The 22218-nt window shown below is 45.7% G+C and overlaps 1 protein-coding gene and 1 long non-coding RNA gene across 31 annotated transcripts in view; one reads left to right on the top strand and one right to left on the bottom strand.

Annotated features, from left to right (window-relative positions):
- The window catches only part of LOC102163364 (uncharacterized), a 118606-nt gene extending 98007 nt beyond the window's left edge, over positions 1–20599 (top strand). For 12 of the 22 annotated variants that reach the window (XR_014815474.1, XR_014815456.1, XR_014815467.1 and 9 more), the window contains one exon: positions 8735–13851. This is a non-coding gene — a long non-coding RNA (uncharacterized LOC102163364). Of the gene's footprint in view, positions 1–5614; positions 5784–8635; positions 13852–19524 lie in introns of those variants that run through there. The other 10 variants (XR_014815464.1, XR_014815458.1, XR_014815450.1 and 7 more) reach the window with 4 other exon arrangements.
- TECTA (tectorin alpha) overlaps positions 1–22218 on the bottom strand; it is a 77591-nt gene that overhangs the window by 15373 nt on the left and 40000 nt on the right. For all 9 annotated transcript variants that reach the window (XR_014814338.1, XR_014814337.1, XR_014814339.1 and 6 more), the window contains 5 exon segments: positions 19698–20259; positions 11006–11205; positions 6944–7327; positions 4219–4505; positions 2275–2555 (listed from right to left, as the gene is read on the bottom strand). Coding sequence is in view for 6 of the 9 variants with exons in the window: in NM_001419924.1 (NP_001406853.1) it covers positions 2275–2555; positions 4219–4505; positions 6944–7327; positions 11006–11205; positions 19698–20259 (1714 nt within the window). In the remaining 3 variants the exon portion in view is untranslated.

Here is a 22218-nt window from a genome sequence, read left to right as displayed (position 1 = left end):
AGCCAACTTGTAGCTGGTGCTCAACAGATACTTGCCAAGAAGGACAACTTTAGGACCAGTGAAGTCCCAGAGAGGTCCCTCCAACCAGGATTTCTTAGTCTTTTTTCATTCATGGTCCATCTCCTCCATAAACATCTCCTTAATTTTATAAAAACAGGCCAAAATCTACACACAACTCACCAGCACTAACTTAGATTAATGGTATTGTTTTGCCAAAAAGGATAAAACTCTAAGTAAAATACAAACGTATGTGAAGTGTCATCACCTTCAGATTATAAACAACATTTCTGTAGCAGATAAGCCCAAGGCCATCCGTAAGAGCTCTAGAACCTCAGTTTGGGAACCACTAACTGAGAGCATTTTCTTTTTCTTTTAGACATTCACTTCTTTATTTAACACCCAGGTGTAACGATCCTCCACTCCTCATGGCATACGATGTAAGTGTTAAAGAAATAGCAACAGTTCAACTCCAGCATGAGCCAGGTTAGCTTCAAGAATTTTTTTTTTTAAAGGAGTTCCTGTCGTGGCTCAGTGGTAACGAACCCGACTAGTATCCATGAGGACTCCTTGGGTTCGATCCCTGGCCTTGCTCATTTGCCATGAACTGTGATGTAGGTCACAGAGGAGGTTCGGATCCAGCATTGCTGTGGCTGTGGCATAGGCCAGCAACTGCAGCTCTGATTCGACCCCTAGCCTGGGAACTTCCATGTACAATGGATTCGGCCCTAAAAAGATAAAAAAAAAAAAAAAAAAACTACAAAACCTCAACCTGTCCCATAACTCTAGACACCTCTCCTGACCCTCTGCTAAGCAATGTATTGGAATAGGGGAAGGACAGTGATGGCCAAGCACCAGCCTGTCTTAATTCCTAGAAAGACAACTGAAGGAAGGCCGTCAGCATCAGTTGAATATATTTATCTTTTAAAGGCTTCCTTTTCTAATGACTGTTATAGTTTCCCAATGTGTTTAGCACCTGGCACTGTGCTAAGCATACAACAGCCACTCAGTGAATGTGATGGTTGATTAACACAATGTGAAAACAACCCAAAAGAACAACAGAAAGAAAGTGTGGAGGTTACAACCCCCAGGAAGGAAAAAGCCTCCCTTACAAACATGGAGGTCAATCTACCACTTAGCAAATAAGACATGCCCAATACAGAGGGAAGTTCTGAGGTTAAAAACAAAAACTGATAGTTTCTTAAAATTGCAGACAATCTTTAAAGTTCAAACAGTTAATATTCTTTAGCATATTCCATATGAAGAGAACAGGGTACAATATGAAAGTTATCAAACAAAACACTTCTGTTTAATACAACATTGTAAATTAACTACACCACAATAAAATAAAAAAAAAAACACATTTCTGTTGATTGTCAACAGAGACTAGTAGTTTGCTTGTTAAGAGTATCACTGAATGCATATTGTAATTAACTGCATTGTTTTCAGGTTCTGAATTAAGTGCATTCCTACCCTTGGTCAGGTTTAGTTCACAAATTTACTGATGTGCACACTCAGTCTTGGAAAGGGGCCAGTTTTCACAGCGGTACCTGCAAGCACACTAGGTGTATGTTGAGGTACATACACCACTTTGTTGGCCCCAGTGTCATACTGCATCCACGGGACAGAGTGGCCATTTATGCATATGGATACATACATTTGGACATGACAAATTTGTGTTCATGTGCATATTTATTTGCTCCATAACAAAGAGGATGATGACTAATGCACATCAAAATCATTTTCTTACCACAAGGAAGAAAAAGCGAAAATCTACAGATCTTTATTAATAATTTAATATAGGTATAATCCCTTTAAAATCTAACCCTTTATAAATCTGGCTTCCTTTCAACCCAGGCAGGTATAGCTAGCTTAGTTCTGACTCAGCTTGCCACTTGCTATGTGCCTTCTCTTTCTGATTTGGGCTCTGACCCATGGGAAAAGAGCCAGTGCAAAGCTGAGTTCAGGCAGTGAAATCGATGAGGAGTCCCAGGCTCTGTGACTACACTAGTGCTCCTGCAACCCAGAGAGCCTCGTCCTCCCCAGCTGCTGTGCCAAATTCCATAACTGGACGGGCCCTAGAGGGGAGGGGGCCCCCACTGAAAGTGCCCCGCATGGAATCTGCGGCAGCTCACAGCCACCTGCCAACCCTGGGAGCAGAGCTACAGGTCGAGATGGAGACCAGCGAGCCAGCCAGCCCTGGACAAATCGATGCTCCAGGCAAGGCTATTCTTTTAACTTAGAAAAGAGGCCTCAGAAATAAAAGGATTCTCTTACAGCAATTCTCCTTCTCGATCCACTCGGTGCTGAGAATCCCGAAGGAGCGGCAGGACTCTCCGTAGGCAGCCAGGGAGCCGCACAGCTGGAACTTCTTTTGGTTGTAGCAGCCGTCCAGGTAGCAGGACTCGTAGAAGGGGAGGGGGTCGAGGAGCCCGTAGCAGGGCTGGAAGAAGCCCTTCATGTCCGTGAGCTTCAGGCAGTAGCCGTCCCCCTGCATCATCTGGATATGTACGTTGTCACACATGGCCGCGTACTGGGAGAACTGCAGCTCATTGCAGCTGGGGGCAAGAGGTCTAGTTAGACACAGATGGCCCGTGGGCGGGTAGACTAAGGCACTTACCTCTTTAGCTAACCTAGAAGTTAGTGAGGGGTGCTGATCCCAACACTAACAGGCTATGGGACCTTAGGAAAGTCAGGTCATTTCTATTTTAACACCCCTGGGATGAGTGAGGGTAAACTAAAATAATGGACTGGTAGCCAAAGTGTCAGACAGAAGGCAGATGTTGATGTAATAACCATCTACCTTTGATGTAAATGACTGATGTCATGGATGCCACAACTAATAACAGGCGTTGATATAATAAATACAACAATAATGATAGTTACTCAATACATAATAGTAACGACGGTAGAACTAAAGAATTTGAAAGGAAGTCCAGAAGCTTCTAAACCTTTTGGAAGTTTAGATTCCAGAGACCAAAAGTAAAATCTTCACAAGAAAATTGGTGTCAGGCTAAAATCATTTATAAGGGAAGAAAAAGAAGAAAGGCAGGGAAAGGAAGCTCGAACAGAATCATAATTCCTCAGGAGGAACCAGAACTCGTTCATCTTTGGAAGCCCAAGAATAGCTTAAATGTGCAAATTAGTCATTTTTCTAACTGTGGGCCCCCTAAGTGACATTTTAGAGAAAGCATCACATTAGGAATTCTGGAATCTAGTCCTGGCTTTGCCTCTTCCAGGACCCCCTCATCTAAATCATTCCACTGTAGCCTCCATTTCACCTAGAAAAGGAAGAGGCCAGACCAGATCTTACCCAAGGTTCTTTCTAGCTCTGGGTTCCATAGTTTATAGTCTAATTTACGACACATTATTCAGTTTACACCTGCAGGAGGGTCAAAGAGGGTTTGGAGCTTCATTTCCGCATCGGGTAATTTAGCTGATGTTGCGTGTGTTAAAGCACAAGGAGACGGAGCAATTGTACAGGCAGTGAAATGCCAAGAAAGAGAGGCCTATCTATAGATCCAGACAGGAATTAACATAATTCAGCAGCCCAGAGGGGCCCTAAATTAAACACCTTGAAATAACTCGTTTAGCACACTCTATCTCAGGGCCAGAGAGGGGCCTGATAACAACCTCGGTCACTTCTTCTTTTAAAAGGCTTTCTTGGAGTTCCCTCATGGCCTAGCAGGTTAAAGGTCTGGCATTGTCACTGCTGTGGCTCGGGTTGCTGCTGTGACATAGGTTCAATCCCTGGCCTGGGAACTTCCTCACACCATGGACTCGGCTAAAAAAAAAAATGGCTTCCTTGATTCCCACCAACTTCCACCTGCACAACCAAGCTTCTGGTAAGAATCATAGACACACAGTCCCAGCCCTGGGCAGCAAGGGACAGTCCTCTTTTCCTGGGTCAACTCTTAATCCCACCCCCTGCAGCGGTGCCCAGTCCCAACAGGGCAGCTTGCCAAGGCTTCAGAGTGCTAATCCCGGGCTGCATCAGCCTGGATGACAGAAAAATTTAGATTCTGATCATCTAAGCCCAGCTCCTTTCTCTGCTAGCCAAGAAATTACCACACCTACTTGTATGATGAAAACTCCAATGACCTTCAGGCCAGCTCTTTGCAGGAGAGGAAGGGTGACGCTGGGCAGAGTCCCTTCCTCATCAACACCTGTCAGGGACATGGTAGGACTGGGGCCACTGCAGCCAGTGGCCTGCGCTCTCACCTCTTCTGCATGCCATTGGTTTTCCAGCTCTGAGCCAGCACCACGCTGCTCACCACCGGCTTCCCCCGCAAGGTCACGTAGTCATCGGTTAAGTCCCCATTGAAGTTGCCACAAAGGCCACACACTTTGTTCTGCAGCCTCTCACTGATGCTGATTTTTATGACGTTGTAACCATTGTAGAATATCTGGATGTCAGGGCTGGTGTCAATCACCAGGAACCCCTCGCGGCTGTAGATTTTGGTTGCCAACCCGGTTATAAAAGGGACATTCACTTGCGTGCCATTTACCTGTTAACAGATAAAGAAAAAGTAAATTACCCTCAAAGCAGGGGCTGGCAAACATTTTCCGTAAAGGGCTGAGTAAATATTTTAAGTTTCGTGTCCCAGATGCTCTCTGTCAACTCTGTTCTTGTGGCAGGAGAGCAGCCATCAACAACTGTAACTCAATGATCGAGGCCGTTTTCCACCAAAGCTTTATTTACAAAAGCAAGCAGCAGGTAGATTTGGCTGAATTTTCTATTTTGCTTGCCCTAGAATTTAAGTACTCACTCATCTTACTGCCCACAGTCCCCCTCCAAAAGAAGCAAAATATGGAGGCAGAGAGAATTTTTTTAAATGATGGAAAAGTATAACTTAAAACAAATGGCTGAATATTTGTATAAAACTTTCCCCAGAATAAACCAATTACTGAAAATGAAATCCCAATCCTGCCCTAAGAAGAGTCTAACACGGTTAAAATGAATCTGGGGATCATTGCTATGTTTATCGTTTCCTTGTTTATAATGTTCAACTAGGAGGTGTCCTTCCAGAGGTCCCGTAGGCACAGTATTTTCTCCATTCGTCATTTTCCTGCTTTATAACAGTTTCTTTCCTTAGCCCTTAGGACAGAACATAACATGCCTTTCCTGCACTTTCAAAATAAATTGTTCCTTTCCCCCCCCCAGGTTGTTAGTAACTTTCATTTCTTAAAAACAAAACAAAACAAAAAAAAAACCAGAAGCCTTTTAAAAAATATGATTCTTTACTGTTCTGTGGCTGGGGGTATTTTACTGAGCACAATGTCAGTTGTGCTCTCAGGTGGTTCTTTGTGCTTCTGAACTGCTATATTCTGGGCCGATGCAATGATGTCTTTGTGGGCTAAAAGGAACTGGGGTGTCAAAACCAGCGGCAGTTTTCACTGAAGTTAAAAACCAGAATTGGGAGTTCCCGTCGTGGCGCAGTGGTTAACGAATCCGACTAGGAACCATGAGGTTGCGGGTTTGGTCCCTGCCCTTGCTCAGTGGGTTAATGATCCGGCGTTGCCATGAGCTGTGGTGTAGGTCGCAGACGCGGCTCGGATCCTGCGTTGCTGTGGCTCTGGCATAGGCCAGCGGCTGCAGCTCCGATTGGACCCCTAGCCTGGGAACCTCCATATGCCGCGGGAGCGGCCCAAAGAAATAGCAAAAAAAGACAAAAAAAAAAAAAAAAAAAAAAAAAAAAGGAAAAACTATTCATAGAATTTAGTGAGGGAGAGGAAGTTAACTATTTATGAAAGATTGGATAGCCAAAAAAAAAAAAAACAAAAAACACCAGTATTGAAATCCAGATTCCTTCTTGCAAGCCTGCAAAATACTGCCCGTCTTTTGCCTAATGCTAGATACTAGGTTATTTGATGGCTCTTCAAATAAAGTTACTCCCAGTGTGTGATTATCTGAGCTAATGGTAGAAAGCAGATATAAGGGCACGTGTGCTGGCTCTCTCCCTGGCTGCCATAGCTGCAACTGCAACACGGGGGCCTGACCTCCCCACCTCCCCCAGCTGTGAGCAGCCTGGTTTAGCTAAGAGGCTGGGGGTCACTGTCACTAGTTCTGGGCAGATTATCTTCTTTTTATTTTCTTTTTTCTTTTTATGGCCGCACCTGCAGCATAAAGAGATTCCTGGGCAGCCTATGCCACAGCCACAGCAATACTGGATCTGAGTCACATTGGCGAACTATGACATGTCTTATGGCAAAGCAGGATCCTTAACCCACTGAGTGAGGCCAGGGATCGAACCCGAAACCTCATGGTTCCTAGTGGGATTTGTTAACCATTGAGCCACGACGGGAACTCCCACACATCTATTTATAAGTGGGTCTAAGATTCACAAGAAACCAGGCAGTAGGCTTAAAGAAAAGCCAACCTAAGAGAAATCCACCTTATCCATCCTGTTTTCTTCCCTTGGCATATCATCAGGGGGAGCTCTCACAGTGAGGGACCATCTATCCCCTTTATACTTAGGTAGTTTTGCTTAAGGGCAAATGCCGGCCTTCTCTTAGCTTCTAGAAAGGATGGCAAAGATGAAAGAGTAAGTCTTGGTGCAGGTGGTAGAGCCAAGAATAGTTTTAAAGGCTCTTAAAAACAAATGAGATGCTTTTTGAAAGTTAATTCAGAGTAAAAGTTGACTTATCTATCATTTTATGACCTGAAGCTCTATTAGACCCAAAAGACCTTTATGACCTTGAAACACTGTACCCGTCCTGCAAGGCCTTCGGAATTGTCAGCCAAGAACTTAATAGGGCCCAGGCTGATGCCTGTAGATACTTCATACTTTCATTCTTTAAAATCTGGTCATCTATGTACGTTACTTTGGAAGCAACAGCTTATTATCCTCAAACCGGATTATTCAGGAAAACCCGCAACTAACAGTCCCCCAGCCACGCCCTCGTTCTGGGCACGTTTCTTAAGAATCAAGGACAGACTCCTCACCTTGACTGTGTTCCGGTCGTTGATGAGGATCTGCTCTTCGTTAATGTAGAAATAGACGGGCGAAATGATGGTGAGGTTGGGGGACGACCACTTGTCGAAGTTGATGATGAGCTGGAAGGAGATGTCGGGGAGCTTCTGGCAGATGGTGGAGAGCACGAAGGCGCAGCTGGCAGGGAAGCGGAGGAAGGCGCCATCGAAGGTGCGGAAGACGCCGCCGCCGGCCGCCAGGCAGTAGGAGGTCTTGGTGCTGAAGCAGCCGCGCACCCCGTTGCGCAGCGCGCACTCCTCGTCTGACTTGCACTGGCGCGGGTCGCACTGGATCAGGTTGCGCCGGAAACAGCGGCAGCGCCGCGTGCAGTCGCTGTTCCAGAACAGCTGCTTGGGCTGGAAGAGAGGGGCCGTGTGCGTGAAACTCAGGCTGCGGTCAGGGTTGGGGACCCCAAACCCAGTCCATCGGGACCCTTTGCGGGGTGGGCTGTCCTGTCATTAATGGGGCTGGAGTTTGCAAGGGGGAAACAGTGGAGCGGTGGCTTCAATTCAAACGTCACATCCGTTCCATGTAACTCAGATGCCAAACAAAATGCCATTTAGCCTTTACTGGTTTCAATCAAGAATTGGGGAATCTTTAAGGCTGGACTGTAGAATGAATCACAACCAACCAGAATGGGCAGCTGTTGGAGGAACCAGGTGAACAGGAAAACTATTTGGTAGAAAATTAATAAGTACCAGCTCCACTTCAAGGAAGAAATTTCAATTCACTCCATAATGATAACGCCTGCCCTTTAATCTGAAATAGGTTAAAAGAAAGTGATAACCGACTCCTACCAGGAACCATTTCAACATTTCACAGTTCTTACTGTTCCCAGCTTTCCCCTTGTATCTAGTCTATTTCAAATTTACTTCTGTTGCAAATACCCCCATTTCTGATGTGAGAGATCTAGGTTAACAATGAGGTTTCCTGAAAGGAAAGCTTTGGGATCAGGCCACCTGGGTTTCCATCCTAGCCCTGCCACCCCACCCGTGCCACCTTGAGGGGCGCTGCCAACCTCCCAGAGTGTCCGTTTCCTCTCTCTAAACTGGAGATAAAAATAACATCTTGCAAGGCAGTTATGAAGATTAAATAAGATGTGGGAAGCACATTTCCTAGCTGAGAGTAGGTAGTTAATAAATAATAGCTGCTATTGTTACCATAAAAGAACCACTCTTTGAGATGGTGAGGAATGGTATAAAGTTACATAAAATACCTACAACAAAGAGTATCCTCCGTTGGTGGCAGCTGTTATTTTCCATCCTTTCTACAATCTGTAGACACAACTCTACTGGGTAGAGTTTGTGCTCCTGATCTTATGCTTGTTCTAGACTAAGGATTCTAGGGAACTGATGGAGTTTGGTCATGATCGCCTAGGTGGAGTGTGGTCCCAAAAAGGTGACTACATCACAGAGATGTGGGCACTCAGGGCATTCATTTGATTTTCTAAAACAGTGCTGTCCAGAGAAGATGCTTGAGCAGCACAAGGAGGGCCCAGGCTACTGTCTGGTCACCATTTTCTGCTTTACATTGATCAAAACTCTGGCTATAAATCAGAGATGATTCGGATCCAAGGGTAAGTAGAGAGGAGATGAGATCTTTCAGGAAAAATTTTATCCATCCAGTGCACTTCAAGATGCCACTGCTGATTCTTTCATCCTCAGAGTGAAGTCGTTCCTGGAACCAACTCTTCCCTCCTTCCAGACCTGTCAAATATTCTGGGTGCCAGCAGCCTCACAAACTGACTCCTTTTCTCTCATCAGATGTGCAGAATAACTGAGTGGATGGTCTGGCCCCTCTCTGATAAGAAGTCAGACATTACATGGATGGAAAGAGAAAAATAACCTGACATATGTGGATATGATCAAGGGCAAATAACTTCCCACAGGAGAACATGATCATGAAACTAGCATCACAGTAAAGTGACTGGCCCATTGCTGCTTCTCTGCCTTAATTAGACCTGACAACGACAGCTGGGTGATCACCCTACATGCAAATGGGTGTGTTCTCTCTTTATTTCCAAAGAAATTTGTTGTATAAACAAGCCTCCAAGCTTGTTTGAATTGTAGCAAGTAGATGTGGATTGTTTGTTCTGTGAGTTTGTTACTTCCCAGATATAAGCTGTTGTCAAAACCCACTGACTTTCTGATGAAAAGCGGATAATAATGTTTATAGTACTAATAGCTGCCGAGGGCCGTACTGTGCCTTTCCTGAGAGCTCTGAGGGCTTTTATATGCATCATTTCATTAACACATTTGTATTTTTTAATTTATAAAATGCTTCTTAAGAGAAGAACAAAAACAAGAGCAGCTACCAATTATTGAACGACTCTGTGCCAGGTACTAAGGCACCTGGCATGGATTATTTATACAACAACCATACTGAGCTGGTATTATCAGTGACATTTCCTAGATAAGGCAACAGAAGCTCAGAGAAATAACACAGTTTGCTCACTGTCACATCACCAGTGGTGGCTCAGCTAGGATGAAACCCCAAGCTCATTCCATTATGTCACAGACACTCAGGGTCTCTGTTGAGGGATGCACAACACACTTGATAGATCGATGCATTTCAGTAAAGTCTCCGGACAGGGGAGCCAAGATTAGAATAGCACTTTGTCAGTTTTGAGCCTGGTTATCTCTTCTCCCAGATTGTGGGAAAACGGAATCCATGATTATTTTCTCTACATGTTCTGCCTTTCCCTTTCAAATAATCAGTATTTCTAAGAGCTAACTTCAAAACTCACCTCTCCCAAGAAGCCTTCTTTGATCAACTTTACCATTTCACTTTACTTGTCCTCGTCTTTCTAATATAACATTTAAACAAGTTTCCCATCAAAAACAAGACTTGGGGTAACTTCCACATTCTTTTCCTTTTATTTCTTCAAGTAAAGCCAACTTAGTTGTTTTTAAACAAGAAAAATGCATCTTTACCAAAAGGAGGCATTATTTATTTTCTGCCTAGTTTATTTCCGATTCAGACATTTCAATTAGATTTTTTTTTATCCTGTGATTCTTTTTCACTTTAAAATTGATTAGCTCTGTAGGGTATTATTTTTCACTTGTTGATACGTTACTTTGTAATTGTCCTCTTGTTTCTTTAAAGTGCATTTTTTTTCCCCTCTCCTGAATATATTTTTAAGTTCCTTAAGGCAGGGCACATGCTTTATCATCCCCGACACTACCACTAGCACAGGGATCTGCAAATAGCAGCTATTCTGTGGTTGAAGTTGTTAACTATCTGCTCGCCAGTGCAAGGTACTGATGGCGTTTAAACAGAGAATGGGCTGGAGGCAGAACCAAGGGCTAAATACCCTCTCCAGGCAAGATCTTTTCTAGCTTAGTATTACAGCACAGAAAGAAAGATTACAGGGTGGAAAAGTAAAATATTTCATGAGCTATTGTGTTTTATGCAGTGGCGTCTAAGAAGGGCATCTTCATCAGCTCTATGTCAGGCCCCCAAAGAGAGAGAAGCAGAGGGCAGGATGGGAGCACACAGCATTAAGCAGACAGATCTCTCTGGGGACTGCATTAGAGTGACAAATGACACATGTGGAGATAACAGCCCTCACTCCTTCTGCTTCAACAACCAGAGAAGAGGAAAGCCACTCCTCCTGGCCTCAAGATCCATATTTTCCAGTTAAAAGTGTCCTTAGCCAAGACAGCTACAAATGTCACATTCACAGCCATCATATCTCCAAACAGTAGCCCCATCAGAAGCTTTCAAACTAAGATTCACAGCAGAGGAAATCAGAAGGGCCTAGAGAAGGGCATGGAGGTGAGAGAGACCCAAATGCTGGCAAGGAGGGGTAGAGATCGAGGTCCAAACACGGTTCCAAATCTCAGTACTTTGTGAGCAAGAGCCCCACTCAACCTGTCCTTGACCTCTCTGCCCCCGAGCAGCCTCCCTGTGCATCCACGCCACGATCTTCGGAATCAAGTGGACAGGTCGGTCCACCCTGACCAGCCCCCCTTGGAGCTGGAAAGAAATCTGATGTCTGGTAGGGGCGCCAGGGGCAGTGCGCCTGTGCCTACCTCGTAGTACTTGCCGTCGGAGTAGCAGCCGCAGCTGTGGGGCAGGATGCAGCTCTTGCCGTTGAGGACGTAGCCCGCGTCGCACTGGCAGCCCTCCACGCAGTAGTGGTTGCAGTCGCTCTTCAGGCGGATGGCGGCGCAGCGCGGCTGGCACACGCTCACGCAGCTCTCATAGTGGCTATTGGGGGGGCAGGTGACGGCTGGAACGGGGGACACAGTCAAGATCCACAATCAGGAGGACTGTCAAGGGTTTCCCCCAGGCCACCGCTCACCCACTGGGGAAGGAAGCAGAGCCCCCTCCCCTCTTAACCACCCTCTCTGCTTATCGCTGTGAAAATAATGGACCAAAGAGCAGATGGAGGCGACAAGGCTCCTCACATCACCTTTGTCCTCTCCTCAGCCTCGTTTTCTGAGGTCCTCTTGAATCTGTTGCCTTAAACGCACCTCCCAACAGGGATCTCAAATTCCGTGAGCCACTTGATTCCTCACTCCACCCCCACCCCCGCCTTGAGGTCCTCATTCAGGTTGATCTCCTTTCCCTATCCCCTTCCTCATCCTCTCAGCCTGTCCAAATCAGTCATTCAAGCCCTACACAGAGTCTAAACTTATTCGTAAAGCTCCCTACCCTTTTTTTTTTAAATCAGTGCCCACTGCATGCCACCACAGGATTCCAGAAAGCCCCTACTCTTACACCAGCACCAACTCAGAACTTCCATAGAAACTTTTTCTCTCCTTTTTCGTTTTTTTTTAAGGCTTTAGGAAATTTTATTTCAGGATTACCATAGTGATAAAGGCACTGCTGGATACATTTGCAGATCCCAGAGAGTTTTTTTTAAATTGAAGTATAGTTGTTTTACAACGTTGTCTTAGTGTCAGGGATATAGCAAAGCGATTCAGAGAACATGCACACACACACACACATATTCTTTTTCAGATTCTTTTCCCTTATAGGTTATGACAAAATATCGAGTATAGTTATACAGTAGGTCCTTGTTGGTTATCTATTTTATATATAGCAGTGTATGTATATTAATCTCAAACTCCTGTTTATTCCCCTCCACCTTCCCCTTTGGTAACCGTAAGTTTGATTTTCTGTGTCTGTGGGTCTATTAGAGAACTTTTTCTGAAGCAGTAGTTTACAAATAGTAGGTCCCTGAGCCCCTTGATTTCTGCAATGTGCAGTGTGTGTGCGTGTGTGTGCAGAGAAACCCATGTCAACTATGTTCTATGGTTTTCAAATGCAGGTAGATGCTTTTCTGGAAGGCAGGTGGAGTTCGGGTGAAGGGTAAGGGCTCTGGAGCCACAAGGACTAGAGCCATGACCTAGCTGCTCTGGCCCTCAGCTCTTTATCTGTACAATGCAGACACCCCCGGCACCTGCTTCATGGCTTGTTGGGAGGGACTGAGTGAGCTTGTGAACTTAGAATAGTACCAAGGACCTGTGTTTAGTCAGCATTAGCTAGTCACTAAAGACAGGTTTGCTTATATGTTTTACGGAAACTATTATTTTCATCAATGTATACAGAAAAGCACAACTACTATTATGTGGGAATTTCTACTTTATACCCTTTAGTCTTGAATCATTGTTTTTGCTCTGCTGTGTATGTGTATTTTATGTGTTTATGATGATGCTACAGTGAACATCCATGTACATTTTTGTCCTCATAAGTAAGTGAATCTGTACAATAAATTCCTGGAAGCAGAATTACAAGGTCAAACCGTATGTGCATTTAAGTTTTTGATAGATGCAACTGAATTGCCCCCTAAAGAGGCTGTGTCAGTTTATCCTCCTACCAAGGCTAAATGAGCAGGTTTACTTTCCCACCTCCTCACTGATTTTTTTTATCATCAAACTTTCTGGTCCTTGGAAATATGAATGGTTGCAGGCTATATTGACAAGGGATCACTATGCAGAATATATAGAGAACTTCTAAAACTCAACAGCAAAAAACCCAAACAACCTGATTCAAAAATGAAGAAAGGATTTAAATAGACACTTCTTCAAGGAAGACACACAAATAGCTGATAAGCACACGAAAATCAACATCATGTGATACTGCCTCATACCCATTAGGATGGCTACTATCAAAACAACAACAATAACAACAACAGAAAATAACAAGTGTTGGCAAAGATGTGGAGAAATTGGAACCCTGTGCACTGTTGGTGGGAACATAAGATGGTACAGCTGCCTTGGAAAATAGTAGGGTGGGTCCTCAAAAAATTAAAAATGGAATTACCATGTTATCCAGTAACTCTACTCCTGGGGATATATTCAAAAGACTTGAAAGAAGTATCTCGAAGAGGTATTTATACACTCGTTTTCATAGCAGCATTAGTCACAATAGCTAAACTGTAGAAGCAATATAGGTATCCATCAGTGGATGAATGGGTAAGCAAAATGTGGTCTACACATGCAATGGAATATTATTCAGTCTTAAAAAGAAAGGACATTCTGCAATGAACTACAACATGGGCAAACCTTGAGGACATGATGCTAAGTGAAATAAGTCACCCACAAAAAGACAAAGACTGTATGATTCCACTACATGAGTTATCTAAAGTAGTTAGGTTCATAAAGACAGAAAGTAGAACACTTGTTGCCAGGGGTTGCAGGTGCAGGGGGACGTGGAGACTTATTGGAATATTATGGAATGGAGAGTTATTATTTACTGGGTACAGAGTTCCAGTTTTGCAAGATGAAAAGAGTTCCGGAGATGGATAGTGGTGGGGGTCATGCAATAATATGAATGTACTTAATGCCACTGAAAAATGTACCTTTAAAAATGGTTACAGTAGTACATGTTGTTGTGTGGATTTTAACACAATAAAAAAATTCAAGCTGTATCTGTTGTATCCTTATTTCATTAGCATTTTTGTGAGGTTGATTATCTTTTTTTTTATAATCCATTTGCATGACTACTTCTGTGAATTGCCTTTTCAAGTCCTTTGCATATTTTGTGTTTGTTGGTCTTTTTCTTTCTTTTTTTTTTTTTTTTTTTTTTTTTTTTTTTGTCCTTTTGCTATTTTTTGGGCCGCTCCCACGGCATATGGAGGTTCCCAGGGTAGGGGTCGAATCGGAGCTGCAGCCACTGGCCTACGCCAGAGCCACAGCAACGCGGGATCCGAGCCGCGTCTGCAACCTACACCACAGCTCACGGCAACGCCTGATCGTTAACCCACTGAGCAAGGGCAGGGACCGAACCCGCAACCTCGCGGTTCCTAGTCAGATTTGTTAACTACTGCGCCACGACGGGAACTCCTTTTTCTTATTAAATTGTAAAAGCTCTTCAGAAATTAAAAATAGACTTTTGTCTGTCGTGTTAAAAATGTTTATCATTTGTCTTTTGACTTTGCTTGTTGTTGTTGTTGTTTGGTACATTTATTTGAGGTTTTGATTATGTTTTTGCCATGAAGAAATTAAAAAATTTAAAGTGGTCAAATTTATCATGTTTTCCCTTATGGCTTTGGGAGTTTCGCTTAGAAAGGCCCTCTCTACTTCAAGATTGTCAAAAATATGCCTTTGTTTCCTTCTAGTCATTTTATAACTTGAATTTTTATATTTAATCTTGGGTTCTGTCTGGACTTTATTTTTGAGTGAGGAAATGAAGGAAAGATTTACCTATTTTTCTTCCTGCTAGTTTGTCCCCTGTGATTTGAAATGCCGGCTTTACCTATATACCAGTGTCTTTAGTATTTGGGCCCATTTCTAGACTTTCTCATTGTCCACTGGTTAGCCTTTCTGTGCATGTGCCGGTTATTGACTTTCTTTAATTACTGAAGCTCTATAATACATTTTAATATCTGGGAAGATTTACTACCAATTTGGAGACGTCCACTGTTGTTTCAAGTATGCTGGTCCTATTTTCCCAGTACAATGAGCTCCATGTATCACTTTTTTTTTTCTTTTTTGCTTTTTAGGGGCCATACTTGCTGCCTATGGAGGTTCCCAGGCTAGGGGTCAAATCGGAGCTACGGCTGCCAGCCTACACCACAGCCACGGCAATACTGGATCCTTAACCCACTGAGATGGCCAGGGATCAAACCCACATCCTCATGGGTACTAGTTGGGTTCATTTCTGCTGAGCCACAACGGGAACTCCCTATATATCATACTTCTGATTCTTCCATGGCCCCCCAAACAGTGCTGAGATGTGACAGATGGTTAATAAATAACTGATTCTTGACAATAAGCTTCCAAATTCCTAATTCTGATTTTTTTTCACCCAAATGAAGTACTAAGAGCTGTGAGTGATGATGAATCTACACCTGGATTTCTGTTGTGACCATGAACGTGTCTCTTGCCGTAGCCAGTGGACTGAGGTCACCTTTGTGCCCCAGGTGGGCAGGATGCACAGGTGCCCCTGAAGAGCAATCTAGCAGTGTGACAGAACTGATAACGGCTTTGAATCAGATTCATCTCCCTTGAGCCCTGGCTCTGCGACCAACTAGCAGAGTCACCTCGAGCAGGTTACTTACTCCCTCTAAACCTCTGCTTCCACATCTGTAAAATGGGGATAATAATACCCCCCTCCCAGAAACAGTTAAGATAAAATGAAGTACAATTTTGCAAAGCTTCTAGTACAGTGCCTGGTACATCAACAAAAGACTTCTGTTATTAATAGCAGGAGCAGTTGTGGTAGTAGAAATAGGGTTATATTAAGTCCCTCAACTAGAGTTTATTGGATTTGTAGAGAAATACCTAAGAAAACCCCTGATTACTAGACTTTGGACCCAGGACTCCGATGCAGCAAAACTGCCTCTGATAAAAGAGAGAGTGATAATGACACTCAGCCTCAGCCAATCACTTACCAGGCATCAGGCACTGGGTGGCCTGGTTTATGAGACATCATCCCATTTAATTCTCACAATGGCCCACTGGCCCAAGGCCCAAGAGGCCTCCCAGACATGACCCTACAGAGGTGTACGCCCTCTGCAGTACCCAGGGGCTCCCCAACTCCCCAGAGCCCCAGAGCCCCCTGGCCCAGCCAGGATCAGAGGGGCAGCACAGCACAGTGGGGAGGGCACCGTCTCTGGAGTCATTTTCCAACTTACCCCAGCTATTTTCCTTAGGAAAGTTATTCAATTACTCAGAGCTTCTGTTTCCTCCACTAGAAAATGTGACCATTTGTAATGCCTGTTTAACAGGGTTGCTGTCAAGTCACAGGAGTATATGGGCGAGGACTCACATAGCACCCCGAATAGTGCCTGGCACGTGGTCAGAGCTCAGGACCTGCTATGCATTTATTATTTTCTTCTCTTATGCTATCTTCACCATCTAGTGCTCTAATTTAAGCCCCCCAATTAGGGACTAGAAGAATGACAGATGAAGCTGAAAGAATTTTACCGAGGGCTTAGTGATTAAAACAATCAGCCGCCCCTGCCCCCTCGAGGCTATTTGTTCAACTCGGGTGAAGGTGTTTGCCAATGCATTTGCAAATAAGATAATTAAGTAATAAATTATCCCATTTGATAGGAACAGCCAATATCACTGAAAACCAACAGCAAAACCTTGTTACCAATAAAGCGTGTGTTTAACGGGCAATTCCAATTTAACCCTTATTCTCCTGAAAACAACCTTCTCATATCTCAACATGAGAGTTGAACAAATTCTCAGTGGAAGTTGGGGGTGGGGGGCGGTGCAGGGGGAAAGGCCCTCACTCCTCAGAGGTTAATGTCCTGTCAAATATGGTCACATGCAACCATAGTCAAGACAGCCTCTTTGTGGTCTCCGAGCCCTCTCACTGATTGGCTGAGTTAGGGCTCCGTCTCCGGCAGCTTTTCTCTGCTTCTGAAATTCAAAATGGAAAACTGAGCTGCCTCCAACTGTGTCCGCCCCCCCACCTCCACCCACATGCCGTCTTTAAAGTATAATTTTTTCTCTTATTTTAGCTTCTCTTTCTGCCAGTCACCAGCACCACCTCTTCAGGCGCTCTCTTTTAGATGTTTGCCCCTGTCCTGAAACACCGAGGTAGAGGAAGCCCTATCCCTCTGGAGGTGGGACCATTGGCCCTGATGCTTGGCCTACCCTGTTGGTCTAGGCAGGGATGGGGCCTATGGTCAAGGGTGAGGCAGGGCAGACTCTGCCCTGAGTACCCTGGATGGAGCTCTGTGTGACTGTGCATACAGGAGGCAGCCAATGTCTGGACAGAACTTGGAGGAGGGAAGAGGAAAATCTGCTGACGGAAGGATGGGAGGACAAGAAAAATCATCTTCGTATCCTTTGAGAAGGCTCTCCCTTTCCCCAAGTCTTTCCCGGTCCTGTACCAGTTTCAACCCTATGGGTCCAAGCGCCACAGACATAGGGGAACTTCTTGCTCAAAGGTTTGGCCATGAGGGCTTACTGACTTGATTCCTCTTCCTTTCCCTGAAGGACAAAAATTGGTACCCATCATTTAAGGTGAGAGTTCCTGGCATTGCTCTAAAAGCAGTTCTTCTCTATGGGTTCCCTGCCCGTTGCAGCTCGAGGCAATGGATTTGGGTATACACTGTTCCCTGTCCCCATCCCAGCAATGCCAGATACCATGGCATGGCTACAAGAAAGGAGGAAATCCCTGGAGTGGGTCTCAAGAGGCAGCAGGCAGGGTCTCCTTCCTAAAATTCTCTCCCCATCCTGCATCATTTGTAGGCCCCTGGGTCCAGAATCTGGTTTTCCAACTTCAAGGAAGGCAAACTCTCTCGCCCCACTGTGCTCACCCCAGTGAATGCAGAGTAGCTCTGGGGATTCATCCAGACCCTGCCTTTTTAATTTATTTATTTAATTTTTATTTTTTTGCTTTTTTTTAGGGCCACACCTGCAGCATATTGGAAGTTCCCAGGCTAGGAGTCAGATCGGAGCTACAGCTACAGCCATAGCAACACAGGCTCCAAGCCACATCTACCACCAACATCACAGCTCATGGCCACACCTGATCCCTGAGCCACTGAGCGAGGCCAGGGATCGAACCCAAATCCTCATGGATACTAGTTGGGTTTGTTACTGCTGAGCCACAATGGGAACTCCCAGACCCTGACTTTTTTTATAGGTATATTTATTTTTATTGAAGTCATCAGTGGCCCGTTAGCCTGGACAGTCACCCCTAATGGCATGGCTCCCCACAACCCCTCACTCAGGGACAGGACCTGGCTGAAATGGCATCTTTTCCCTTCCCCCGCCTCACTTCCTCCCACCCTTCCCCCCAATCTACACGAATCCAATTATGTGGGATGTAAACTAACTGTGTGAGCATTAAACGACAACACTGTTTCTGGCTTTTCATCCAAATCTCCCTTTTCCAGGATGAAAAGGGTGTTTGTTCTCTGGGACCCCTGCTGTATCACTTATTTAGCAGTCTTTGCTTTCAGCTTCCATTTGTAGCCTTTTTCATACAGTTAGGCCTAAGAGAAATTTGCTATAGCTAATGAGATTGAGATGGGAAAACAGACCGAGGCGGATTGGCCAAAGACCAACAGCAGTTCTCTTCCCCATTGTTCCTCTTGTGCTGTGCTAAATGCAGACAAATGATTCCAGTACTTAGCACACCCATATAGTGTACAGGTTGAGAGCAGGAGCTTGGAGGCTGGAAGGTCAAACCTTGACTTTGCCATTGAGATCGTATGACCTTAGGGAAGTTACTTAACTCCTCTGAGCCTCGCCTTCTCCCTGTCTAATTGGGTTATTGAGGAGATAATGCTGATAGAGTGTTTCACACTGGGCTTGGCTCAGAGAAAGCCGCACAGGATAACAACACTGCCACTTAACATGCATGGAATGTGCTAGGCTTTCAATTACCTAATTTGATCCTCCTGACATTTCTGGAGCATAAAGGGTGTGGGCAGCAGCATTATCAGGGGAAACTAAGAACCAGGGAGGAAAAGCAAAGGGCTTCAGGTCACACTCATCCTTAAGGATAGAGCAAGGGTAGAATCCAGGAGCTCTAGTTCTTTCGCTTCTTTCTTTCTTTTCTTTTTCACTGGACTCTAGTTGATGTACAATATTAATGTTAATTTCAGGGGCATCTAATTCTTTTTCCAATGCTTTTAGCATTTGGCTATATTTCATTTTTCAAACAAAACTTTATTATTTTTTCGCCACCCCACGGCACATGGAGCTTCCAGGCCAGGGATCAGATCTGAGCTGCAGCTGCAATCTACCTGGATCCTTTAGCCCACTGTACTGGGCCAGGTATAGAACCTGCGTTTTGGGGCTACAGAGACGCCACCGACCCCGCTGCGCTCTAGTGGGAACTCCAGCATTCTGCTGTATTTCATAAATGCAAAGACTGACACACCACATATACGAATCAAATAGAATAACACACTAAGAGAAAATGTATAAATCATCAGTATAATGATGGGTTCATGAGGTTCTAGAACTAAGCAACCTACTAACTCACTCCTCCCCCACTCATCCTTTGTTAGCAGCTTATTGTGCCCTTACCACATCCAATGTCATGTGCAGCGCTCTGGGCTTTAGGTACGTGATCTTATTTCATCCTCAGAGGAATACATGAAATAAACTGTATTACCCCCATTTTACAGATAAGAAAACGGAGGCTCTGGGAGGTTCGCTATCTTGTTTTGGATTACAACTCGATTCCAGGGAGCCTATCCTGAAATTGCCCCACTCAGTGTGCTCTGACTTCTGCAGAGCGGGATGACTGGGCTGCCCACAACCAATCAAAGGGCCAGGAGAGACAAGGGCCAGGACTCACAGCAGGATGTGTAATTCCTCCAGCCGGTCACCGCGATGCCCTGGGTCTGGCAGGTGCTGGCGTAGTTCTGCAGCCAGCTGCAGGCGGTCTGCACGGCGCCCCCGTCGACGCAGGAGTCGAACAGGCAGTTCTTGTAGAAGAAGGTGGGGTTGACCTTGCTGTGACACTTGGTGAAGCCCGAGTTCTGGCTGGGGATCAGGCTGCACAGCTGGTGGACCTTGGAGAAGCCTTCCACCTTGGCGCAGGAAGGGCAGCGGTCACCGCAGCCAACCTGGCAGAAGGTGTCCCTCTTCACCCAGCTCTGTCCAAACTCATTGACGCTGGAGGCAAGCACACCCATGGGCAGCTCCAGGTCGTCGTCGGGGTTGCCGTTATAGCGGCCACAGAGGCCGGACGTGCTGTTCTGCAGGCTCCGAGGGACCGTAACGGACAGGAAGGTCTTCCAGTCATACACAACCTTCAGGCCAAAGTCCGTCTCCACCACCACGTGGAAGCCAAAAGAAAAGATGTTTATCTTCCCTTGTCCCAACTTCAGGGGCAGATAGAGCCGTTCACTGTTGACCTGCAAGAGAAAGAGGGTTGGTCTAAGTACAGTGGGCTCAGGGACCCCCACCCCCACCCCCAGCCCTGCTCTTGTCAGGACTGGCCTCGGAGAGGCAGCCCCAGGGCGGGGTTGCAGCAGGTTGCACGGAATCTTTGCATTTAGTTGTTGTGTCTGTCAGTCAACGATTATTATTAGGATTGGAACAGACTTAAATGACTATCCTTTGTACGCTAATATACCTATTTGTTTCGGGGCCTTCTGTTTATAGCATTACTCCCCCCAGGAGTTCAAATTGTTTTCTCCAAGGTAATGAGAGGGTAATAAGAATTCAATTAAAGTTTAGACTAAAAGACCCAAACCTAGAATGCTTGTGTTTCTATTTCCAGCTCTACTGTGGATTTATGGTAGACAAGCCCCATTTGCTAATTCTTCAAGATTTGCTTTTTCCTGAAGAATGACTTGACTTTGCGGGTCCCTCTGCCTAGGATGCCATCCTTCACCCACCAACATTCTTCTCACCCCATAGACCCAGCTCAAATGTTGCCTCTGGTATAAAGCAAGATTTCCGGAGCCTGTGGTCAGAATGAACCGCCTCTTCGCCTGGGCAACCAGAACATGTCATTTACGCGTCTCGCCTGTTCTTCTGCACCTTTGGCCGAGATCAGGCACGCGAACGCTGCTGCTGAAGCCCGCAACCCATCTGCCTTATGTTACAGCTGGTCGTCTGCACTTCCGTCTCACCACAGATTAGGAGCAACTTGGGGGCAGGCACCACGCTTAACGACCTACAAAGCCACCTTCGCCCACTCCCCGTGGGGTGCCCAGCTGGGTGCCTCACACAGAGGGGGCACTTGACCTGTTTCCTCCCATAGATTTTAATTCCGAAAACAAGGAAATCCCTTAACATCTGCCTCTAGAGCTCGCGGCCCTTGTACCATTTTGTTTTGGTTGAGCCAAATCCTAGAGCCCCTGGCTGGCTGCTTCGGTGATGGAGAACAGAGTGTCATGAGGGCTGAGAGGAGAGCTGGTCTTGCTCACAAGAGAAGAAGGAGGCTGCCAACGGGATGGTCTAAGACTGTGCCCTGACCTTCTTAATCTCTTTCCCACCTGACTCCTGTCCCAGCCCCACTGCTACTGCCTTTGTTCAGACTCTCATCGCCTTCCTCCTTGACTCTTGAATACCCTCCCACCTGGTCTCCTGCCCCAGCACTGCCCTCCTCCTCCACCCACTTACTGCCTCTCCATATTTTTCAGTGCAACTGAAAGCAACTAATTCAATACTTAAAACTCTCTCCACAGCTTGAATCAAATGTGGGATGCGCCAAGCACATCATACAGGGCTCCTACCGGGCTCTCCAGGAGCCGGTATGCACCTCTCAGACCCAACCCACATACTTCCTCCACCCCAGCAATACCCGACACTTTGCTGTTCCCCAAACGGACCACGTAGCCCCACTCCATATGTCACTTCCTTGGCTGCGAGTGTGGCGGTGCTTTCTGTGTCCCTCTGGGGCCCCCATCCTCAGCAACTGTGATTGTGGGTTAATGAAAACTCACAACTGGTCTTGGCCAAAGAGGACCCATTTGGCCCAGGAGGTTATGAGTCCCCACTCCAGCCCCAGCTCCACCCGAAGGGCAGCCCTTGGCCAAGGACTGACCAACACAGGTGGCCAACTCTGTGTACAGGTCATAGCCAGACCACATCCTTGCTGAGATCTCTGCCCCTGGCACCGCCTTCACTTTCAGGAATCCCCATACGGGACTCTGCCTCTGGGGAAACTGACCCAAGACAGCAATACTGCCCTTTCCCCATCCTCCCAGCCTATGGAGCAATATTCACCCTGCAAATTTCAACTCAGCTATCTCCTTTTCTATGAATGTTTGTCCAGGCAGAATTCACTCATTCATCCAGTAGTCATCAACTTGGCACTACTGTGCACCAGGCACCATGCCAAACGCTGGACTAAAGCACAGGGC

This window comes from Sus scrofa, chromosome 9 (genome assembly GCF_054392235.1).
Source record: "Sus scrofa isolate SSC_HxYL_T2T_F1_AM1 chromosome 9, Sscrofa_HxYL_maternal_Yorkshire_Landrace_v2.0, whole genome shotgun sequence".
Taxonomy (NCBI): domain Eukaryota; kingdom Metazoa; phylum Chordata; class Mammalia; order Artiodactyla; family Suidae; genus Sus; species Sus scrofa.
Note: the sequence above shows the minus strand (reverse complement) of the source record. Positions and strands in the feature narration are given on the sequence as shown.